The sequence below is a fragment of the Xyrauchen texanus genome, chromosome 15, assembly GCF_025860055.1.
Source record: "Xyrauchen texanus isolate HMW12.3.18 chromosome 15, RBS_HiC_50CHRs, whole genome shotgun sequence".
Taxonomy (NCBI): Eukaryota; Metazoa; Chordata; class Actinopteri; order Cypriniformes; family Catostomidae; genus Xyrauchen; species Xyrauchen texanus.
This window is the reverse complement of record NC_068290.1, coordinates 2,215,776-2,241,480: the sequence shown is the minus strand read 5'-3', so window position 1 is coordinate 2,241,480 and position 25,705 is coordinate 2,215,776. Positions and strand designations below refer to the sequence as shown.

The 25,705-nt window shown below is 41.7% G+C and overlaps 1 protein-coding gene across 1 annotated transcript in view; it reads left to right on the top strand.

Moving 5' to 3' along the window:
• myom3 (myomesin 3) overlaps window positions 1-23,450 on the top strand; it is a 109,897-nt gene extending 86,447 nt beyond the window's left edge. Inside the window, 18 exon segments of the mRNA XM_052143694.1 lie at window positions 101-282; window positions 1,031-1,145; window positions 1,232-1,388; window positions 3,654-3,760; window positions 4,072-4,116; window positions 5,477-5,613; window positions 5,712-5,856; window positions 7,415-7,474; window positions 10,991-11,058; window positions 11,134-11,241; window positions 13,408-13,495; window positions 13,649-13,687; window positions 13,798-13,903; window positions 15,691-15,854; window positions 15,943-15,979; window positions 19,640-19,662; window positions 19,751-19,806; window positions 22,694-23,450. Of these exon segments, the coding sequence (XP_051999654.1) occupies window positions 101-282; window positions 1,031-1,145; window positions 1,232-1,388; window positions 3,654-3,760; window positions 4,072-4,116; window positions 5,477-5,613; window positions 5,712-5,856; window positions 7,415-7,474; window positions 10,991-11,058; window positions 11,134-11,241; window positions 13,408-13,495; window positions 13,649-13,687; window positions 13,798-13,903; window positions 15,691-15,854; window positions 15,943-15,979; window positions 19,640-19,662; window positions 19,751-19,806; window positions 22,694-22,960 (1,904 nt within the window). The 3' untranslated portion in view covers window positions 22,961-23,450.
• The last annotated feature ends 2,255 nt before the right edge of the window (window positions 23,451-25,705 follow it).

The window sequence follows — 25,705 nt, the reverse complement described above, 5'->3', positions numbered from 1 at the left end:
AAACGTGTTGTAAATGACATTCATGTTGACTTTATGCTTGTATGAATGTCTAAGTGAATAAACAGATGCTGGTGATTGGATGAATCTTTTGGTATTGCAGGCTGTCCATACGATCTGGAGTTCAGAGAAGTGAGGCGGAACTCTCTGGTGCTGCTGTGGGCGGGGCCTCTCTACAAGGGCCAATCAGAGATCAGCGGCTATAGGGTGGAGATCAGTCAGGGGCCGGAGTCTGAGGATTGGACCCCTGTAACGAGCGAGACAGTGATGCAAACTCACTTAAAGGTCCATTTATGCCACTTTGGATTTATGTACATTTCAAGAGTTTCCTTTCAGTTCACGATTTGCATTGGATCACCAAACTGGATTGTGCATCCTTAAAGCCCAGGGCACCCCTGGGCAGTCAAGGGCCACTGGTAGTCAGGGGCACATCGGTAGTCAAAAGGCCCTGGTAGTCAAGGGCCCCTGGTAGTCAAGGGCTCCCTGGTAGTCAAGGGCCAGCTGGTAGTCAAGGGTCCCCTGGTATTCAAGGGCCCCTGGTTGTCAAGAACCCCCTGGTAGTCAAGGGCCCCTGGTAGTCAAGGGCCCCCGGTAGTCAAGGGCTCCCTGGTAATCAAGGCCCCCTGGTAGTCAAGGGCCCCCTGGTAGTCAAGGGCCCCCTGGTATTCAATGGCCCCTGGTAGTCAAGGGCCCCTGGTTTCAAGGGCAACTGGTAGTCAAGGGCCCCCTTGTAGTCAATGGCCCCCTGATATTCAAGGGCCCCCTGGTACCAGGGTAGTCTGGTAGTCTAGGGCCCCCCGGTAGTCAAGGGCCCCCCGGTAGTCAAGGGCCCCCCGGTAGTCAAGGGCTCCCTGGTAGTCAAGGGCCCCCTGGTAGTCAAGGTCCCCTGGTAGTCAAGGGCTCCCTGGTAATCAAGGGCCCCTGGTAGTTAAGGGCCCCCTGGTAGTCAAGGGCCCCTGGTAGTCAAGGGCCCCTGGGCTCGGTCGATAATCCGTCCCTGGGAGTGACCTTTCTTTGTGTGTTTTCTAAACAGGTTTCAGGTCTGCAAACGGGCCAGACGTACCGTCTGCGTGTGTCTGCTGTAAACGCTGCTGGAGTCGGCATGCCTTCACTGCCTTCTGAGCCAATCAGAGTGCAGACTAAAGCAGGTCAGCTCGCTGTTAATCTACATAATGATGTTTATTCTGGTTTTACTGTCAGCTGCTTTTAAATTCTGTGTCGCTTTCACCACTAGGAACCAAAGAGATTGAGATCGGTGTTGATAATGATGGCTTCATCTTCCTGAGCTTTGAAGCCTCTGAGATGATTAACAAAGACTTCTTTAAGTGGAATAAGAACTACTCCGAAGCCATTGATGCTGGACGAGCCCGCTTGGAGAGCAAAAACAACAGGTGTTTAATCGATATGTCTTGGAAATATGTGAATTATATACCTAAGGGTGACTGCTTGAATTCAATGGGAACGGGGCGCCGCAAAGTCGCGAAGGAAAAGCGCATGGGTTCGTAAACTTTTTCTTTTTGTTATATGAAGGTCACCATGGAAACTTTTAACATTCCTTCATCATTTCTTTTTGCTACTTTTCAAGTGCCTTTTATGTACAGTCGAACTGTCACGATTATGAAAATTGGCCTGACAATTAATTGCCAAAATGTAAATGTGATTATGACAATTAATCGTCTGTTTTAGTGTTCTCACGATTAATCGTCATAACTCCGAAAGTGCATGTGTGCCTCATACATCTTCAGTCATTTATTCATATTTATATATATATATATTCCAAACTCCAAAACTGTCGTTCCTCTGTGCGGTCAGCGCCTCTTCTATGAGTTGCGCGAATGTCCCGATCTGAGGCCTTGGCCATACTAATAAGTTTTCGTTTGAAAACTCAACTCAACTCAACTAAATTTTATTTATAGAGCACTTTCAAAAACCACACTGGGTACCAAATTGCAGATCGCATCTTTTTTCTCTCCGTTTTGGCCTTCCGTCCACACTGAGAAAACAAACTCCAAAGTGGATACATTTGAAAACACCGTTCGCGTTGTAGTGTGGACTGTGAAAACGGATATATCTGACAATGATGATGTATTTGTGGTCATGTGACCCAGTCATGTGATCTATCCAACCAAAAAAATCAAGATGGCGGCCCGTGTTATAGCGGCGCTGTTGTGCCTGATACTCCGCATGTGCAGTAACATTTACATTTATGCATTTGGCGAAGTCCAAAAGTCCAAAGCGACTAACAGTGCACTTATGACAGGGACAATCCCCCCGGAGCAACCTGGAGTTAAGTGCCTTACTCAAGGACACAATGGTGGTGGCTGTGGGGATCGAACCAGCAACCTTCTGATGACCAGTTATGTGCTTTAGCCCACTACGCCACCAGCACTCCAGTGACATGATTTAAGCGTTTTCATACATTTCAGAGTGGACGAGCAACTTTTGGAAAACACTTGAAAACGCTAGTGTGGACGGAGAGCGTTTATGAAATGAAAACGCCGTTTTCAAATGTATCCGGATTAATGTAGATGTAGCCTAAGGGGGAGAGATTGAACCTGCACCCGGCTGATGCACACTCTGTCATGGGACACTCGTCCCTCGAACGCACACACTTAATGCAGCTAGACTATAACGTGATGACTCCAGACTTATTGAATCATAATACATGCGTCACTGTGCATTTCTTATATAAATATACATTATATAAATATTTAAAACTCCTTTAAAACAATGTGCATTTACTTTAGCAGCTATATTGCAGAAGAAAATAATGTTATCTGAGAATTTTGAATATAATATTAAAAATACAAATATTTTTAAATATCTATAAATCCTTTAAAAAATATGATTTTGTCCTCTTTATTGTTAGTAAGCACGTTTAATACGACCTTTTAAGTCGGTGCACGAGCTGAATAATCGGTTAAGAGCTCATGATTAATCGTTGCAATAATCACCGAATAGTCGAATAATCATTCGATTAAAAAAAAACTTAGAAATCAAAATTCAGAGAAAAAAAAATATATGCCCAAGAATTTTTTTTTTTGTTGGACATAGGCTCAGGATGGCACTAAGACATCTTAAAAAAAACAAAATCACCTAATAAATTTGTTTATCACCTTGCGGTTCATCTAAGTGCTTTTTTTACTATAAATCTCCACTTTCACTTTCTCCTACTTTTGTTTTATGGCAACTCGCAAAGGACCATGACCATATCACATGGAGAGAGAGAAAAAAATTGTCATTTTTAATTATGAATCGAATTTTGTGAAACATTTTCTTCACATTTGTTATTCTTGATGATGTAATGAGTCAAGATAGAGATTACAGATGTTATCACACTGGAAATGCAAACTTTGCATACTGTGCATGCATGCAATAATGAAGGGTAGTATGCTAGAAAGAGGTAGTATGCTATTCCGAAATTATCTTTCAACTTTTGCTGCAACATACTTTGATGTAGGTGTCCGCTGACCAGTGCAAATTTCGGAAATCCAATGTGTTGTATTTGTATTCTCGCTGCCTTTTTATGCACCCTCAAAACAAATCATATCCATTCCTATTGGTCAAACACACTGTCAGAGTTTTCTCTAGCTTCTAGGCACCCTAAATTTACTTAATGTGTCTATAAATCAGATATAAATATTCATGTCTCACAGGTCTGTGCTTACTTTCACCGACGCCTCGGAGCAGGACTTGGGCCTTTACACGGCGGAGCTGAACGAAAACCCCGAGATCTCCTCTAGCTTCTCCTTCACTGCGGAGGGTAGATATGCATTTCTATCTTTGGAGAATGTCTGACCTGGTGGCAAAAGACCTTGTGCATCAACACAACCTGAAGTACAGCTCATCTTTTGATAGTCTGGCCCATGTATATTGTCGTTGATGAAGGTTTTTGCCAAGTCCTTTTGCCCTAGGGCATGTTTTACACAATCTCAGCATTTTCACACTATGCAAAGTAGCCGGTGTTAAAGAAGACTGACTATATCTATCAGATATCTTGTGTGACTAACTTAGATGGACTGCAAGAGTTTGCAAGAGAAATTGACTTTACAATTGTGCCGTTTTATTCCTCAGATCTGGAGAGACTGACCGAACTGAGCTGGCAAGTCAGAAACCCGTGTAAGTGAGACAAATGTGACACATGTACATCAGAAACTGTGTTACTGTGTTGAGAAGTAAATTCTGACATGTATTTAAATTTATTGTGGTCCCACTTTATATTAGGCGTCTTTAGCTACTATGTACTAACATTAAAATATATGCAATACAATGTGCTTGCTGAGTAACTACATGTTGTTCTGCCAAATTCTCACAAGATACACATTTGCTGCTATGGAGGTAAAGGAATGGGTAGGGTTAGGGTAAGGGTTAGGGTTAGGGTTAGGTTAGGTTAGGTTATGGTTGGGTTAGGTTTAGGGGTAGGGTTAGGGTAAGGATTAGGGTTAGGTTAGGTTAGGTTAGGGTTAGGGTTAGGGGGGGTTAGGGTTAGGGAAAGGGTTAGGTTAGGTTAGGGTTAGAGTTATGGTTAGGGTAAGGGTTGGGTTAGGATTAGGGTTAGGGTTAGGTTGGGTTAGGGTTAGGGTTATGGTTAGGGTAAGGGTTAGGTTATGGTTAGGGGGTTAGGTTAGGGTTAGGGAAAGGGTTAGGGTTAGGGTTGGGGTTAGGTTAGGTAAGGGTTAGGTTAGGTTAGGGTTGGGTTAGGGTTAAGGTTAGGGTAAGGGTTAGTTTAGGTTAGGGTTAGGTTAGGTTATGGTTAGGGTAAGGGTTAGGGTTAGGTTAGGTTGGGTTAGTTTAGGTTAGGGTTATTGTAAGGGTTAGTGTAGGTTAGGGTTAGGGTTAGGTTAGGGTAAGGGTTAGTTTAGGTTAGGTTAGGGTTAGCGTAAGGGTTAGTTTAGGTTAGGGTAAGGGTTAGTTTAGGTTAGGGTTAGGGTTAGGGTTAAAACTGATAGAATGGAACATACTGTAACAAATGTAACATACAAAATGAAACATTCAACTTCTTTATTACTGAGTGACTCCAGTCAGGTCTCCTAAGCAACCAAATTGGCCCGGTTGCTAGGGATGGTAGAGTCACATGGGGTAACCTCCTCGTGGTGGTGATTAGTGGTTCTCTCAATGGGGCGTGTGGTGAGTTGTGTGTGGATCGTGGAGAGTAGCATGAGCCTCCACATGCTGTGAGTCTCCGCGGTGTCATGCACAACGAGTCACGTGATCAGATGCGCAGATTGACGGTCTTAAGGAGGCAACTGAGACTTGTCCTCTGCCACCCGGATTGAGGCGAGTAACCGTGCCACCACGAGGACCTACTAAGATTTATGTCTTGACGCTCCATATTTGAATGCACAGAAGTGTGAATGAGATTTCAGAGCTGTAGACCATCTCAAAAATGGGTGAACTACTTTTGTACGCATATCATAAATTAATCTCTGATGTATTTTAGTGGTTTGTATAGGCTTTCTCTCTGTGTCTGTGTGCTCAGTGATCGCTCTGAAGTCCGGCTGGCAGGTGGACGTATCCGAACAGGGTAATGTGCGTCTGTGGCTGCAGACTGAAGCTTTGAGCAGTGCAGCGGTGCTCCGACTCATTCTCAATGAGAGAGAGATCACCAGCACCCCGGTAACTGGCTCATTTCAGAATTTGTATCGTTCAAAGTTTGTTTCTATTGCTCGAACAATGCTGTCAGACATTGTCATCTGTGGATTTGTGTCCTGCAGGCATGTAAGATTAACTTCGACAAGACAAAAGGTCTGGTGGAGATCCTGTTTGATCAACTATCAAAAGATGATGAGGGCTCCTACACCGTCCAGCTCAAAGACGGCCGTGCCAAGAACCAGTTCACACTGGTGTTTGTGGACAAGAGTATGTTTATCATGTTTATCTGAAAGCAACATTTCTCAGTTTCTGGATGCATCCACATTTCTCATTGTGATAATGCAGAGTAAATACAGGATTCTAATGTGCTGAAGTGCACATTAGTGGATATTATATTTAGCAGCGTGCCGTTTCGCGATAAATCGCTCAAAATGTTTAAAATGGCATATCGGATGAAATTGAGACTCTAATCTTTTGACTCAAACAGGTTTCAGATTAAAAAGTTAATTCGGTTTCTTACCAGATGTAGTTTTGTTGGCGTTTCTCCCAAAGACAAACTCCGCTGTGATCAGCGCTATGTTGTTTTGTCACATGACTCCGTGTGTTGAAATTTAACACTTTACAGACAGTACAGAGTCTCCTCAACTGAGATCAGTCAGTTTAAATACATTTAAATTAAGTGGTGTGTATAGCGAAGTCAAAATGCAACGTCCACGCACGTGGACGCGGGGGTCGCATGAGGTTAAAGAAAAGGAGGGACGATTTGACATTTTTTGTGGTAATCAATTTGGTTTTAAAGGATGGATTATTATAGATTTCAACTTTTGCATTGTGTTCTTTTAATGACATTTTGCTAACACTTTACAATAAGATTTAATTTGTTAACGGCCGCCTTTATCCCTAACGTGCCCCATCAGGCTGATTGGGGACCGGGCACGTGTCGTTCCAGCCCGGCCCCACCCTCTTCTGCTCTAGACTCCTCCCGCCGTTGCCTCAGGCCGGGGAGCCCCCGGCATGACGTACATCCCCCCTTCCTCTCCGGCGGGGCGTGCCTTATGCCCCATCTCCCGGCTGGTCATCCCCACATTCCTTGATCTGGGAGGAGACAGGAGGGGAAAAACAACAACAAAATAAATCTAAATAGGCGAGGGAAAGGCCAACATGGAGTTACAGAGAGAGAGAGCAGAGAGAAAAGCAGCTCACTCACCGGTTGTCTGATGCGCCGTCGCGTGGTTCCCGATCACTTCTCCACACTCTCAGGCGGACGACAGACGCTCCTCCCCGGGCGAAACGGAGTCAAACCTCCGACCCCCAGTGGACAGAAGGCCCATCCGCTTTTCTGGAGGCACGTAGGGTCACTACTCCACCCCTAGCAGCGACTTTATCGCTCCAGGCGTTCGGGGAGTCCTGTCCCTCCTCGCCTCGTGGACGCCGGCCGTTCTCCGCGTCTTGGCGGTCGGGCTACTCCCTCCCCCGGCGGATGGCAGCGGCGCTCCCTTGAGTGGACGGCAGTGTCGAGGACTCTACGACGGGCATCCCTCCTCCGTCCCGGGTTTCGGCACCAGTGTAAAGGGATTAAAGATAGAGGAGGAGGTGAGAACGGGCTTGACAATATAAATAATATTTAATTAAATAAAATGACACACACAAACACATGCAGCTGCCCGTAACTCTCTCTCTCCCGAACTGTCGTCACCAGCCGCCTTTGTCCCTCGCGTGCCCCATCAAGCTGATTAGGGACCGGGCGTGTGTCGTTCCAGCCCGGCCCCGCCCTCCTCCTCCGTCCTGATCGTTAAATTTGACTGTGTTTTGCTCACTTTCACAGAGTTCCAGGAAACACTGGCCAAGTCTCAAGCCAACAGACGCAACTGGAAGAGAAAGTCAGGTGAGTCGAGACACAGAGATCTCAATAGCCAGTAACAGAGCCAGAATCCAGAGTGAAACGGCCATTGATCCACTCATGAACACTGTTGCACCAATATAGACAATTCTATACAAAATATACAGATTTAATTACATTAAACATAAAAATCATTTTTGACATACATTTCAACATCAGGATTTTAGGTTAAAATCGATGTGGGGCTTGGCAATAGCCTCATATTTTTCAGTTTTTTTGTAGATATTTTATAAATAGATTTTTCTTGAACTTTGGGCAATTTGTCCCAGGGGTTATTTTTATTGAAAAGGACAGATTTTAAAACTAAATAAATAAATAAAATCTAAGATTTTCTATTTTTGTGAAAAGTTGAAGAAAAGAAATCAGTCAGAGGAACTATCATTTCAACCAAATAGTCATTATAGCAATGTAGATTTAATATGTTTAACCCTTTAAGTTCTGAAGGTGTTTTTAAAGATTGCCTGTTTCAGTGGCATACACAAAATGAAAGGCTCATAAAAAAACATGGAGGTTCAAGTGTTTGGAATCACTATAAAGAAAGCAAGGTGAAAAAAAAAACGTGTCTTCCTGAGCCTAAAGCTGCGTTCACACTGCCAGGGACTTTGTCGCTGCAGGTCGCTAGTGGCTGGTGGTTAGGTCGCTAGTGGGCGTTCCTGCTACTGGTTGCCTAGTAACCATTATAAATGACATTCACGGATGCCATTCCATTGCTGTTCACAGCGAATCAGTTTTCTTGCCGCTAAAAACAAACATTTTGGAGGGAAAAGACTAAATATAAATGGAATCAGTACATAAAATTCTTTATATCAAAGATGAATGAGAAACAAGGCGTGCTGTTTGCCATAGCGGCTGTTTATCTGCGGTGAAAACACAAACGCCGGTCTGTCTGGGTCCACAAAACCATTCAATCTCGGAGTCAGCACGGCGAGTACCACCGGCTGGTGCAGGATCTGCGGCTGGATGAAGTCCGGTTCCAGCAGTACTTCAGGCTTGACAGGACCCAGTTTGATGAACTGCTGCAGAGGGTGAGTCTCCATTACTGCAGGAGCTGAGAGAGAGATTGGCTGTCTTCTCTCATATTGGCTGTCGCTCCCGTAAGTCGCTCTTCATTTGAATAAAGTTAAACTTGTCTCAACTGTGTCGTGTCTCTGGACACGCCCACATCTGGTCGCCAACGGTCGCAACCAAGCGTGCCGCACAAGCCCTCAAGCCAAAACGTCTCGATCGCCCCCCGGTGACTGGTCCTGGTATAGGTCATAAACCCCGCCTCCCCATGTTATTCAACGGGACGTGAGACCAACTAAACAATTAAATTACACTTCACATATCTTTTTTCCAAAGATAGTTTCTGTCATTTACTGTCGTTTCTATCACGTTGATGTCATTTCAAGTGTTTGTTTTCAAAATAAGTTTGTTTTTAGTTCGTTATTTGATGCTATAAAAATGCTGCTGTGACATCATGATTGACAGCTGTGAATGACAGGTTCTCACTGAAGTAGTCACTGAAGCACCAACTGACTTTTTTTCGGGATCTTCGGATGTCTGAGGAGATTGGAGCTTTAAATTTAATATCTAAATTTCTATAATTAATTATTTCACACCGTCATAAGTCAAAAGTGCAGGGGCGTGTGCTTGCGATTGATTCAGCGAGAGTGAGGGCGGGGCCTTGATTTCACAGCTTTACTTCCTGCTCACTACTGCGCAGGTCTGGTCCCGAAATCGCAACTGCGCAGACTCAAGTCCCAAGATGTCAGCGCCATATCGGGACACTGGCGGCTTCCGTTCTCACCAATGGAAAAGAGCGAAGGGGCGTCGCCCATCTTTTTTTACAGTCTATGGTCGCAACAGCTCGTGTCGCAGGAAGTCGCTGTGCTCTCATTGAAAATTAATGGAATGGTGTCGCGGTGTCACTGTCTCGCGCTGGGAGTGTGTACGCAGCTTTTGTCTTAATTTTTTTTTTTCTCTCTTCAAAACGTTTCTTTTCTCTTCAAAAAAAAATGCAGTTCCATCCTTGGCCACCAGGTGCCATTATCAGTAACCATATAATCTTATGCTTTTAATGCTTTCTCTGTTGCTATATGTCATGTGCAGACTTTCATGGTGAAATTGAATTATAATAATATATTTTAATATAACAAGTTATCTATGCTTTTGAAACACACTGTCAAACAAATGCTCATCCCAAACAAATTGGTGAGGGGTGAGGAATCACCTATAGTGTCGCTCCCCGGGTTCCGCCAGGGGGAAGATTTTTATTAAAATATATATTTGATACATTATGGTCTAATTTTACATTTAATGGTTTTAATTATTAGTAGTGTAGCAACTTGATTAATTTTTGGGTGTTAGGGGTTCATGGTAATGCATTAGTCAGTCGACTAAACGCACATTCAACCGGACGATTGCAATGGAGATATAACGGAAGATACTTTCAGAGATTGAAAGAGACTTTTAAGAACCTACATTTTTAAATATAATTGTATCCCTTTAAGACATTTTTGCTCAGTTTATCAAAATAAAATGTGATGAAATAATTAAGAGAAAGCATTAAAAGTATAAGATTACATGGTTTCTGATAGTGACACCTGGTGGCCAAGGTTGGTACCGCATTCAGTTTTTTGAAGAGAAAAAAAAAAATAAAAAATTTCAAATTTTTCTAAGACTCTCAACCAAAAGTTATAACACAAATATAATTTATCATAGTGTCTAAAAACATCTCCAAACGAATAAAAGATAATAATTGTACATAAGAACTAATTACACATGCAAACACAACAATGACTAAAGGTTTGCATAGCATGCAGACGTGATTTTAGTCATGAGATTTCACAGAATGAGTTTCATTCTGTGTCATTTGAGTCATCATTGAGTCTGTGTCGTGTATTTGGCGCCATCTCCTGGTGGTCATATGTAACATTGTGCTTCATGTGGATTATCTAATGATCAATACATCTGATTATCTTGTGTGTGGACTCGTTTGAAAGATAATCACCTCCTCTATGTGATATTTTATGTTCCGTTTATTTTTCATGAAGTTATAAGTAAAAATGCAGCATATAAGCAACACCAACATAATTGTCAAAGACATGTATTTTGCTATTTCTCGCTCGCGAGTAAAACAAATATACAGGTTGTATTTTACTCTTTGAGAACCTTCCAACGACATACAACACATGACTATTTGTTGATATTGAGGATTATTGGATGTTTTTACTGATTGCAATAATATGTACAGTGCAATTTAGTTTTTATAAATGATCAAAATGAACACTTCTGATTTGTCTGCAAATTTCAAAGCACTTGTTCAGTTTTGTTCATAATGCACACATGCATTATAAAGTAGAGCATATAAGCTTTCAGATGATTTTGGGTTGGTCAAGATTGTATTTATTAATATTATGAAGATTTAGAGATAATGTAATGAGAGAAATACAGTAAAAATACCGTTATAAATAATCTGGGCATATTTTATCTCATTTATTCTGTGATTTGCTTTACAAGGTCCCCATTTCGAGGAATTCTTGTCCTGGACAGTGACCCCAAATTGTGAAATGATAATGAAATGCAAGGTAATGATATTCCATCAATAATCACATGACATCATCATTTAAATGAGATTAAAACCAGTGTGTCCACTGCTGCAGGTCACTAATGTAAATAAAGACACACGTGTGAGATGGTTTAAGGATGGAGTGGAGCTCACGCAGGCCGTATACGAGCAGACAGGTGTCTGTACTTTTACTGTACCTCAGGTATCGTTTATACACCACATACACAACTATAATAATCCATATGTGAACTGTGTCTGAGCCCAGAGACAGTAAAGACAATATCACAATATAAGTTGAGCTTCATCGACAACATTCATGGCATAATATCAGCTACAACGGAAAATAACTCATTCTTCAGTGTTTCAAAGTAAAGCGGATAAATTGTGCAATTTCCATTTAGAAAAGTAGTTCCAGTATTTGATTGGATGAGAGATGTTCCATGAGCACTGATGGTGTGACATCATCAGCACTGGGACGCTTCACTGTGTGTGTATCACTACGCTTGTGTTCATGCCGTTCTAAACTAAAGTGTAAGAGCAGTATATATGTGTTAATAGTTACTGTCTTTATTTTTGACATTACATATGTTAGCCAGCAGGTGGTGGCAAAAGATAATGTTTGTGTGTAATATGAGCCAGTAGGTGACGTAAAGTGAATCCGTCAGTCATTGTTTACATAGAACAGCGCTCCGTGATCACTTGTATTACTACTACACAACTAAATCTGGGAAATAGCTTTAAATGGCTTTAAACAAATAACTTCAGCATTAAGGCTCATCACAGCTGAGAGACACAACAGACTGATACTTACCTCTTGCCGGAGTTTCCACATTGGATACACACTGTTTAAAATAGCGGAGGACGTCGCTGTTTCTATAGTGATTGAGTCTTGCGCGGCTACCACGAAATAGGGAGAATTAGTCCCGCTTGGACGCTATTTTTCCACTGAGAAAGCTGATCTTCAGAACGCTGACAGCATCTCTGCTTGGGAGTGGCAACAGGTGATTGCACTCTCTCTCTCTCTCTCTCTCTCTCTCTCTCTTTCACACACACACACACTCTGTGTCTCTCTCTCTCTCTCTCTCACTCACTCACTCACACACACACACACACACACACACACATGCTCTGTGTCTCTCTCTCTCTCTCTCACTCACTCACACACACGCTCTGTGTCTCTCTCTCACTCACTCACACACACACACACGCTCTGTGTCTCTCTCACTCTCTCTCTCTCTCTCTCTCACTCACTCACTCACTCACACACACACATGCTCTGTGTCTCTCTCACTCACTCACTCACACACACACACACACACACATGCTCTGTGTGTCTCTCTCTCTCTCTCTCTCTCTCACTCACTCACTCACACACACACGCTCTGTGTCTCTCTCTCACTCACTCACTCACACACACACACACACACACACACATGCTCTGTGTCTCTCTCTCTCTCTTCATCTTTCTCTGTCTCTGTCTCTCTCACACACACACACTCTGTCTCTCTCTCTCTCACACACACACACACACACAGACACACTCTGTGTCTCTCTCTCTCTCTCTCACACACACACACTCTGTGTGTCTCTCTCTCTCAGTCTCACACACACACACACACACACACACACACATCCTTGTTAATCCATTAACTTGTTAGAAAAAGCACAAGCCGTGATACTATTTCTGAAGGTTTGGATGCATCATTTGTTTTGAACCAGCAATGGCAGATTCTGATCCGCCGCGTAATAAAGTAGTTCCATGCACAAATGCGTTTTTATGACCGTACTCAGTTTTTCCTATTTTTTAAATTTTTTTTTATTTAGTTGTTAATTGAACTGTTGCAATATCAAACTCGCAATTGTGCTATATGGCCCTATATCAGCACTGCTGTAATTACCTACGACACTCCTGCAGCCGAATCACAGCAGTGCTGATATAAGGCCATATAGCACTCTTGCTAGTGTGATACTGTTAAATTATATATATATCCATAATGAGATAAAATGTTTATTTTTAAACACATTTGGTGAGTAATGACTAAATGTTTTAGAGTCTCTACTAAATGTTAACATATAAAGTTGAAAAAAGTTTTAATTATGGGGAACGCAGGCCCCATAGACTTCCATTATAATTGCGATTTTTGCTTATATTAAAGAAACTGAGGGATGAATTAAAATGTCTATTCTAATCAATTTTATGCCACAGATGTTGTCGATAGAGCTGAACTTGTACTGAACCGGGACGTTCCTTTAACACACCAGTACATTACTTTTAATTGCCTTTCTGGCACTGGGTGATTAAAGGGCTGTTAGGGTGTAATTATCCCTGGAATGATGCTGACCCGTGTTATTGGTCATAACTGCTCAGGTGACGAGGAAAGAGGCAGGTGTGTACAGAGCTGTAGTGTCCGACGGCAGGGGAGAAGATGAGAGTGAAGTGGAACTATTAAATGATGGTGAGACCATTTTAAATTATTTCTATGTGAGGTTTAAATTAGGTTAATGATGACCAGCTGAGAAATTAATTGCATGCTCTAATGTAGGATATAACTTCTGATATGTACTAAATATACAAAACTATACTAATATTCTGTTTTTCTCTTTCCCAGAATTTGAGAGACTCTTGCAGCAGTTAAGTAAACAGTGTGGTAAGCTGATGTTTTCAGACTGTGTCTCGTGCCATTTTAGACCTTTATTAGAGATAATAATATCATCAGCAGATCACGTATCTGTAGTGAACGTCTCCTGTGCTCCACAGCGCTCTCTGCTGGTCCAGTGTTTATTCAGTGCACTGCACAGGGATTCAAACTCTACTGCACACTGAAATATTATCTGAACCACATGAAGACCAGCTGGCACTTCAAGTGAGTCTTTCAGTAATGACTACCGAGCCATAAGTTGGGATGGGAATTCCACTTAAAGTGAAAGCTCACATGCAAATAAAAATTCTGACATTATTCACTCACCCTCATGTGGTTCCAAACCCATATGTCTTGCTTTCTACAGTTAGTCCCTCGCTGTAACCGCAATTTCTGCATTTCTAACCTCTTGAGACCCCGCGTCCACATGCGTGGACATTACGTTTTGGCTTCACTATAGTCATATATGCAGAATTACATTTTATTTAAAACCGACTGATCTCAGTTCAGGATACTGCAGGCCAGCGGTCACCAATTAGCTGACCGCGGCCCGGGTCCAGACCCAGGCTTGGCTCCAACTGGACCGTGAGACATCATGACAACTGTTGCCCTATTTGCCCGTTTAAAGCCCCATTAGACCCATGTAAATTATTATTCTTCGGACCTTTGCTTGGAAGGAAACTTTAGTTGAATACCCCTGCTCTAGGCTGTCCTTAAAGGGTTAAACTTTTGTTTGAGTCATGTGACAAAACAAAACAACATAGCGCTGATCACAGCGGAGTTTGTCTTTGGGAGACACGGCAACAAAACTGCATCTGGTAAGAAACCAAATTAATTTTTTCATTGAAACCTGTTTGAGTCGAATGATTAGTCTCTGATGACTAGTCTAAAAATTTTAACGATTTATGGCGAAATGGCACGCTGTTAAACGCAATGACCACTTACGTGGACTATAGGCTCATTTTCCTTAAAATATCCTATATTCACTGTGCATTGAGAATAAATGGGTTCATCCATAAACTGAATAATGTGTCTTTCAGAGAGTTTATATGCAGTTAGGATGAAAATAAGCTGCACACTGGAGGTTAAGTCATTCACTAAATAGGGAGCAAGGGAGCATCCTATAGCTCTCCTATAACTGTTCTGAGACCAGTGCAGACAGACAGCACACTGGAGGTCAAGTCATGCACTAAATAGGGAGCAAAGGAGCATCCTATAGCTCTCCTATAACTGTTCTGAGACCAGTGCAGACAGACAGCACACTGGAGGTTAAGTCATGCACTAAATAGGGAGCAAGGGAGCATCCTATAGCTCTCCTATAACTGTTCTGAGACCAGTGCAGACAGACAGCACACTGGAGGTTAAGTCATGCACTAAATAGGGAGCAAGGGAGCATCCTATATCTCTCTATTCAGTTAAGTGTGTTCACTCCTAAAATCTGATCATAAGTTCAGTTTCAGCTGCAGATGATGTTTGGATCACTCAACATGTTTGACACACATGGGACGATGATCATCAGTACATAGATTCACCATTTATAATGGATCACTTTATTTGAACATGATTGACAGTGATTGGACGATGCTTGACATTACTTTGAATCTGAATAAATTATGCAAATCTATGATGTAACGTCTGTAACATGCATAATCAACACTCCTGGAAACATCATTGACAATTTAATGTAAAAAAAAATGACTTTCTATAGCTTTATATTATTTCATATTTCACAACATAGTCCCGCTGTCCACATATGTGGACATCTTTTTTTTTTTCATGTTTATTTGGGGCTACTGGTTACAAGTCAAAAAGGGGAATGCACTCAGCAGTCACACTCGGGTCTCAGGAGGTAAAAAAAATAGGTGGGACGAGCCAAAATAAATTTTTGTGGTAATTAACATTATGCCACAAATGCTGCCAATTGAGCTCAACCCGGGATATTCCTTTCAGTAAACACAGTTATGAAAATTGTCTGTTTTACCTTTGATAGTTTCATATTCTCCCTGTGACAGAGAGAAGAGAATTGACCAGGAGGAGCGGACCAAGCCTGGCAGCAGCATGCAGAAGGTTTGGATTGAGATTTTTGGTCCCACTGAAAACGATAAAGGCAAATACACCCTGGAGATGTTCGACGGCCAGGAAACACACAGACGCTCGCTGGATCTCTCTGGACAAGGTACAGCAGCACACGCAAGCAACTGGAATGCAATGAAAGAAAATGAACATCTCTATGTGTAAACGTGCGTCTCTTTCTTCTACTGTAGCGTTTGCAGATGCTTTGCTGGAGTACCAGAGACTGAAGTAAGTCGAGACATTTTGAGTTGTAAAATAAGAGTTTTTATTGACTAAATCAAAAACTTTTCTTCATGGCGGATGACACAAATCCCTCTTACATTTTAACTCCTCCCCTCCAACTAACGGTGTCCATTCTGAATCAAATTAAATCCTTCGCTATATAGTTTTCTTGTTTATAAAACATCTGAATTTTGATGTAAAATGGTTTGGTTGCAGCAATTAAACAATATCTAATATGCATTAAATATGGGTAAACACTTTACATAACAATAGACTCTGAATAGACACTAGTTGACACATTTTGGAACAAATGTAGCAATTTTCCGAGTAGGTATTTGACTTGTAATATTTTTACATGTTTACTGATTGAAAGATTAAGACAACCCCCGACAATAAAAACTTTTAGACATTCTGAGACCATTTTTCTTAGCGTTTTCTATTTAGCCTATACAGTTAATGACAGACTTTTCCAAATGATTTTCAGCTCTTTTCTGTGCTGTACCGTCATTAAAAAAAATGATTGTTTTAACCCTGTAATGTCGTGTGTTTTAAATGAGATACACAACGTGTGACGGCTCCTGTCTCACTCTCTGTTCAAACTGTAGAGTCAAACAAACTATTGTAAGATATAATAAGATATATGTAAGATTCTTATGTTTATGGCACCATCTAGTGGTTATTTGTGGAAAAAGTGGTTTCAATGTTTATATCGATCTATTTAAAATGAAGGTGGACTTGCGCGAAATGTGTCTCTTATGTTGGGATAAATTACATTATTTTAATAAAGTTAAAGTGACAGTAATTATATTGTTTATTAGATTATAAAGTAGAAAGTAGATTATATTGTTACTGATATTTTAAAATGAGTATTTGCTGAATAAGCAACTTGTGCTTGGTTAAATATTTTATTGAAAAAAGGCCTTTGAAATCTTTGAACAGGCTTTTGAGGAACATCTCTCAATCATCATTACATTACATTCACGCACACAACAAACAAAATCACAGAGCTTTGATATTTCTGACATTTACACTTTATAAAATGTATTTAACGTGTGAACTAATATTTCTGTGTATTTTCATATATGCAGCCTTCTCTGTCATTATATAAATCTCATTATTTTACATAACAAGCTATTATGATGTCATCTTACCATACAAGCCATTATGATGTCATCTTACCATACAAGCCATCATGATGTCATCTTACCATACAAGCCATTATGATGTCATCTTACCATACAAGCCATTATGATGTCATCTTACCATACAAGCTATTATGATGTCATCTTACCATACAAGCCATTATGATGACATCTTACCATACAAGCCATTATGATGTCATCTTACCATACAAGCCATCATGATGTCATCTTACCATACAAGCCATCATGATGTCATCTTACCATACAAGCTATTGTGATGTAATCCTACCATACAAGCCATTATGATGTCATCTTACCATACAAGCTATTATGATGTCATCTTACCATACAAGCTATTATGATGTCATCTTACCACACAAGCTATTATGATGTCATCTTAGCATACAAGCCATTATGATGTCATCTTACCATACAAGCTATGATGTCATCTTACCATACAAGCCATTATGATGTCATCTTACCATACAAGCCATTATGATGTCATATTACCATACAAGCTATTATGATGTCATCTTACCATACAAGCTATTATGATGTTATCTTACCATACAAGCCATTGTGATGTCATCTTACCATACAAGCTATTATGATGTCATCTTACCATACAAGCTATTATGATGTCATCTTACCATACAAGCCATTTTGATGTCATCTTACCATAGAAGCTATGATGTCATCTTACCATACAAGCCATTATGATGTCATATTACCATACAAGCTATTATGATGTCATCTTACCATACAAGCTATTGTGATGTAATCCTACCATACAAGCCATTATGATGTCATCTTACCATACAAGCTATTGTGATGTCATATTACCATACAAGCCATTATGATGTCATCTTACCATACAAGCTATTATGATGTCATCTTACCATACAAGCTATTAGGATGTCATCTTACCATACAAGCCATTATGATGTCATCTTACCATAGGAGCTATGATGATGTCATCTTACCATACAAGCTATTATGATGTCATCTTACCATACAAGCCATTGTGATGTCATCTTACCATACAAGCTATTATGATGTCATCTTACCATACAAGCTATTATGATGTCATCTTACCATACAAGCCATTTTGATGTCATCTTACCATAGAAGCTATGATGTCATCTTACCATACAAGCCATTATGATGTCATATTACCATACAAGCTATTATGATGTCATCTTACCATACAAGCTATTGTGATGTAATCCTACCATACAAGCCATTATGATGTCATCTTACCATACAAGCTATTGTGATGTCATATTACCATACAAGCTATTATGATGTCATCTTACCATACAAGCTATTAGGATGTCATCTTACCATACAAGCCATTATGATGTCATCTTACCATAGGAGCTATGATGATGTCATCTTACCATACAAGCCATTATGATGTCATCTTACCATACAAGCCATTATGATGTCATCTTATCATACAAGCCATTATGATGTCATCTTACCATACAAGCCATTATGATGTCATCTTACCATACAAGCCATTATGATGTCATCTTATCATACAAGCCATTATGATGTCATCTTACCATACAAGCTATTATGATGTCATCTTACCATACAAGCCATTATGATGTCATATTACCATACAAGCTATTGTGATGTAATCTTACCATACAAGTTATTATGATGTCATCTTACCATACAAGCTGTGTGGTACATGTGACACAAATAGTTTATTGGACAAATTATATTGTATTTGCTGGGATACATTTCAATCCATATTTATAGATCAAGACGAGGAAGTTGTCAAACATTTGGTATCACTGAAGAGTCCTCTGATAATACCCCAAGATTTACCACTTTAGAAAAACTTCAATAACAAACGTCCTACATGAAAATGAATTGCTGGGCCTCAGGAGGACAATGACCTTTAAATGTGCAGTATGTAAGATTCAGAAACGCTTGTTATTAGTGACACCTGTGGCCGTTCAGTGAACTGCAGCAGCTGCCTGGTGCTCGCGCTCATGCACACACTCCATAGAGACGCGAGCATCGACCAAAACAATGATGTAACATACAAAGAGACTGAACGTGATCCACCGGCATCATGCTGACAGATGAGGTAGCATAATTAAAATGACAGTTATGAATGTTTTACTACAAACTTTGAGACTAAACGAAAACTACTTATTGGCTAACATAGCGATAGCATACTGATACACACATACAGCTACATACTAGCGACTATACCAGACACTTTACTGTTGCATTATTGCATGTTTTGTGTGTTATATGTTGTACTATGATCAAGAAACCAGCGTATTTGTTTAAATTTATCCTGTATACCGGACTTTTAGTATAAAGAGAAGATCGTTGAAATTATTTGAAAATTACGAAGCAAGTTAGCTTGCAATTCATCCGTGTTAGCGGGCAAGATCAAGTTAGATCAATATTAATGCTTGTGTGTCTGAGGGTTAAGCACGTGACAACAATGCATCATATTATTGTTTGAAATGTCTAATTTTCATTCCTATTTTCACAGGCAAGTGGCATTTGCTGAGAAAAGTAAGTGTTTGTTTTACTGTGTTCTAGCTGTGTTTCAGTAAAGCGATTGCATTTTGTAAATTAGAGATTTCATCACTTTCTTTGACAGATCGAGCCAAAGTGACAAAGGGGCTTCCTGATGTTGTGGCCATAATGGAGAATAAGGTACATCCATCCTGATCTCATGAAAATAACATTACTGCAAAATGATATTACGTGGTTCATTACAGCATATATTCTGTTCTGAGCTGAAATGTTCACTGTGTGGCGCTAAAAGCGATCTATAAAATGACAAATTGTTTTTAAGGTTAAAGCTCTAAACTATCTAACCGATAGTTTCAGAAAAAGCAAATGTGATATAAAAACTACGTCATTTTGTGGTGCTTCTATGACAGTTTCGGCTCACGTGTGGACTCGTGTGCTCTTCTGGACATGCGTGGTCAGTGTAATTTGGCTTCGCTGTTCACAACAAATAATTTAACCGAATATTGTTCACAAGACTCTAGACGGTCATTTAAAGGGTTAAACTTCTGGTGCACCGAGTCACGTGACAACATGCCGTCGATTTCTGTGAAGCGCTTCTACGGACCCAGTGCCAACGAAAGTGCCTCTGGGAAGACGTTTTTTCATTGGAATCCATTTGGGTGTAATGAGTAACGTCTAGTTTCGTTTGATATGCCGCTTTAAAAATCCCTTCATTTTTCGCACGTCAGCATGCTGATAAACATGATGTCTATATATACGTGGACATTGGCACCGCAAAAACACGTTTTCGACCTGCTCGAGTCTCGGGAGTCATCCTCGAGTCTCAGGAGTCATGCTCGAATCTCAGCAGTCATGCTCGAATCTCAGCAGTCATGCTCGAGTCTCAGCAGTCATGCTCGAGTCTCAGCAGTCATGCTCGAGTCTCTGCAGTCCTGCTCGAGTCTCAGGAGTCATGCTCGAGTCTCTGCAGTCATGCTCGAGTCTCTGCAGTCCTGCTCGAGTCTCGGCAGTCATGCTCGAGTCTCAGGAGTCATGCTCGAGTCTCAGGAGTCATGCTCGAGTCTCAGGAGTCATGCTCGAGTCTCTGCAGTCATGCTCGAGTCTCAGGAGTCATGTTCGAGTCTCAGCAGTCATGCTCGAGTCTCTGCAGTCATGCTCGAGTCTCAGGAGTCATGCTCGAGTCTCTGCAGTCATGCTCGAGTCTCAGGAGTCATGCTCGAGTCTCAGCAGTCATGCTCGAGTCTCAGGAGTCATGCTCGAGTCTCAGCAGTCATGCTCGAGTCTCTGCAGTCCTGCTCGAGTCTCAGGAGTCATGCTCGAGTCTCAGCAGTCATGTTCGAGTCTCTGCAGTCATGCTCGAGTCTCAGGAGTCATGCTCGAGTCTCAGCAGTCTCTGCAGTCCTGCTTGAGTCTCTGCAGTCATGCTCGAGTCTCAGGAGTCATGCTCGAGTCTCTGCAGTCATGCTCGAGTCTCAGGAGTCATGCTCGAGTCTCAGCAGTCATGCTCGAGTCTCTGCAGTCCTGCTCGAGTCTCAGCAGTCATGCTCGAGTCTCTGCAGTCATGCTCGAGTCTCTGCAGTCATGCTCGAGTCTCTGCAGTCATGCTCGAGTCTCAGCAGTCATGCTCGAGTCTCTGCAGTCCTGCTCGAGTCTCAGCAGTCATGCTCGAGTCTCTGCAGTCCTGCTCGAGTCTCAGCAGTCATGCTCGAGTCTCTGCAGTCATGCTCGAGTCTCTGCAGTCATGCTCGAGTCTCTGCAGTCCTGCTCGAGTCTCTGCAGTCATGCTCGAGTCTCTGCAGTCATGCTCGAGTCTCTGCAGTCCTGCTCGAGTCTCTGCAGTCCTGCTCGAGTCTCTGCAGTCATGCTCGAGTCTCAGCAGTCATGCTCGAGTCTCTGCAGTCATGCTCGAGTCTCAGGAGTCATGCTCGAGTCTCTGCAGTCATGCTCGAGTCTCTGCAGTCATGCTCGAGTCTCAGCAGTCATGCTCGAGTCTCTGCAGTCCTGCTCGAGTCTCAGCAGTCATGCTCGAGTCTCTGCAGTCATGCTCGAGTCTCAGGAGTCATGCTCGAGTCTCTGCAGTCATGCTCGAGTCTCTGCAGTCATGCTCGAGTCTCAGGAGTCATGCTCGAGTCTCAGCAGTGATGCTCGAGTCTCAGGAGTCATGCTCGAGTCTCGGCAGTCATGCTCGAGTCTCGGGAGTCATGCTCGAGTCTCGGGAGTCATGCTCGAGTCTCGGCAGTCATGCTCGAGTTTTAGGAGTTTGTTTTGTTATGTTGAGATTTAGCATGCTAACATTCCCTTTCAGTAGTACATAAAGAAATAAGAGATTTATGTGAGTTACATTGACCTGTCTAATTTTGTTGGGTTTACCCAATTCAACTCAGTTTTTTCTACACAAAGTGTTTGAGATTACATAGTAATTTTAAGTTAAGACAACAAATTTCAGGGGGGCCTGCGTAGCTCAGCAAGTATTGACGCTGACTATCACCCCTGGAGTTGCGAGTTCGAATCCAGGGCATGCTGAGTGACTCCAGCCAGGTCGCCTAAATTGGCCCGGTTGCTAGGGAGGGTAGAGGAAGCCTCCACACGCGCTACGTCTCCACGGTAACGCGCTCAACAAGCCATGTGATTAGATGTGCGGATTGACGGTCTCAGATGCGGAGGCAACTGAGATTCGTCCTCCGCCACCCGGATTGAGGTGCGTCACTACGCCACCACGAGGACTTAGAGCGCATTGGGAATTCGCCGTTCCAAATTGGGGAGAAATTTCAAGCACGTCGAACCACAGTCCACGACTGAAGTTCAGCCAAAGAGCTTTTTCTTTGAGTTTAGTAAACGTGTCATAAGATTGCATTGTGTGATGAACTAACTGATAATCGGGCGATTTGTGTGACGTTAATAAAAGTCTTTGTTGTTGTAGCGCCCCTAGTGTTCATTTCAACAGGAAACCGCAACAATACAAACAACGAGCCACGTAAAGATCATTTTGCAAGTATGCTAAGTGCTCACTGGTTCTATAATTCAGCCCATATATGAAATAACTGCATAATTATCTATCTATATTCAGTCTCTGTGTTTGACGTGTTTTGCTGATGGCGACCCGGCGCCAGAAATGTTCTGGCTGAAGAACGACAGAGAAATCGCGTCCATGGCCCAATACCACGTTTCACATGAGAACAACACCTCAACTCTCACTATAAACCACGTCACCATGGAGGACTCAGGCAACTACAGTATCTTCGTACGCAATAAGTATGGATCAGAGACCGTGCTTGTGACCGTCAGTGTGTATAAGCATGGTGAAAAGCCTCGGGCAGATGCAGTGGAGATGTAAACGCCCAGCGTTGGGGGAGTAAATACAGGGTAACCCCTTGTTACACAAGCTGTGTCCAAAATGATGTTTTGTTTGTTTTATTTGTAGTTTGTTTCCTCTCCGGTTACAGAATAAAGTGCCAATGAAACCCATCTTTGTGCCCACTGTAAATTGTCATCTCAATGTTTATATATAAAACTACCAAGGCACAAATGTATCAGCGAGTGAGATTTCATAATAGAGTTGCAAAATGTGTTTCTTGTGGTATGATGCAATCAGAGGGTGATTCTTTTGGGCAGATAGAAAGCAAATAGTCCACAGTGTCATTCACCTGTCACTTTAAACAGTCTAGTGTTTCATTGGGTGCCTTTTACAACATTTAGTCTAAAAATGAGCCGAGAGGCGGAGCTTAACAATAAGTGAAATCCATGTCATGTGTTCATTGAGTTCAAATAAACCTCTACAACAGATGAACCCTATAAAATGTGATTTGTCCAGTCTGCGAAGACATTGTGTTCAGTTAATGTGATATTGGATATGTTTAGCATATTGCTAAACGTTCCAACTTGATCCCCAAATAAATACTAAAGAGGGTTTATCAAAGCGTGCATTATTTTTTATATATGTGTGCAATCACAAATAATATATGGTAGAATGTTCCTCATGATCTCAATAACCTTTTGGTCTTAATTATCCCTTCTTTTGCGGTCCCGCTCAAAGCGATTCAGGCCGACGGACTGATTCTGATTCGTTTCGCCAAACTATTTGAGCAATTGACGAGTGACTCATTTGCGACATGGCCTTTATTACTTTGGTTCCACGATGAATATAATGGTTAAAACATGGTTACTGTAGTCAAACCAAGGAGCATTTTTTGCGAGGGGGGTTCCCGTTCTGTCTTCTCAGCACGGGCGTAGCAGCCGCGGGGGATGTAGGGGACACGTCCCCCGCACTTTTCCAAGCTAAACCCACTCTGAGTCCGAATGGTGGATTTGTATCCAGTATTCTTCACGATTTATTACTTTGGGCTGATTGAGCAACCCATCCAGCCAATCACAGGTGAGTTTCATGAGCCGAAACAACCCTTACGTTACAGGCCGTCAGTCCGACAGTCGAATCAACACGACTGCTTTCAACGATGCTCATTTATCCATGTTTTTAATCTGACGTTGATCTAAATAATCTAGAGACGAGGAACACACAAACGAGAGATATTAATCGACATATCGTTCTTGATTGGCAGCATTACGTGGAATGCACTGCAGATAAAAAACAAAGGACAATCCTTCTTTAAACACACATTGTAAGAGTTTATATCAGCACTTGAGTCTTCATTAACTTCTACTGAAGTCTCGTTTTAGTCTCTTTTGTCATTTTAAAGGATTAAAATGTTGTTTTGATGGTTGATTCAGTGATACACTCATTTGTCACCTTCTGACATCATCAGAAATGGACACTGAGTCATTAAATTCATCTGAACGAATTTTGGTGAACGTCGTCAAAACACTCGTCCCTTTTAAATCCCACAATGCACTGAGTAATAATATAATTATGCACATGCATGCTTGTCATTATTGTAATTAATTAAATTATTAATTCAGGATCAGCTTGTGCTCAGTCTTTTAATGTCATGTGTGAAACGGAAGCAACTGCCTCACAAGATGCCCTTTATTATTGCAGCTAATATTGCAATACTTGAAGCTTTATAAATAATATGTATATGTTAATGTAATATTTATATCACATTTATATATTAATTTATTCTGTTGGGTCTGTGTGAGCCACCTACTGACAGCTGTGTCCCCCCACTTTTAAAATGACTGCTACGCCCCTGCTTCTCAGGGGCTCCGTAGTAATACGAGATACGATCCAATAAATAAAACTTTAAAATGATACTGTAAACCAAATGTTTACTTTTAGGCCGACATATGTTTTTTTTCTCCCCAATTTGGAATGGTCAATTCCCAAAGTCCTCGTGGTGGCGTAGTGTCTCGCCTCAATCCGGGTGGCGGAGGACGAATCTCAGTTGCGTCTGAGACCGTCAATCCGCGCATCTTATCACGTGACTTGTTGAGCGCGTTACCGCGGAGACGTAGCGCGTGTGGAGGCTTCACGCTATTCTCCGCGGCATCCACGCACAACTCACCACACGCCCCACCGAGAGTGAGAACCACATTATAGCGACCACGAGGAGGTTACTCCATGTGACTCTACCCTCCCTAGCAACCGGGCCAATTTGGTTGCCTAGGAGACCTGACTGGAGTCACTCAGCACACCCTGCTAGCCAGCGTCTTTACTTGCTGAGCTACCCAGGCCCCCACATTTAGGCCTATATAAAATAATGTATTTATAGCAGACGACTATAAACCATTTAAAGAAGAAACACTTTGAAATAATCATCAAATGATATTATTTAAATCTAATATACCTTCTATAAACAGTTTATCTGGCAGAAAAATGATGTAGTGTTTTGTCATGTAACACCATAACTCGTTTAAAAAAAGTCATTGGAAACCAGGGGCATAGACCCCCCCCCCCAAAAAAATAGTTATACTGTGATTAATGGAAACAAGTAAATGCTTCACACTCTCTTATTGACATTTGAGAGGAAACTTCTTCTAGATGTATTGCAGATGTAAACACACCCATGATGTAGACATCTGGGTGATGTATGTGAGCTATCGGGGTACGCTTTCCAGATAGGGATGCCACCCGTCCCGTAAAGTATGGGATCGTCCCATATTTTAAGATGAAATGATGCGTCCC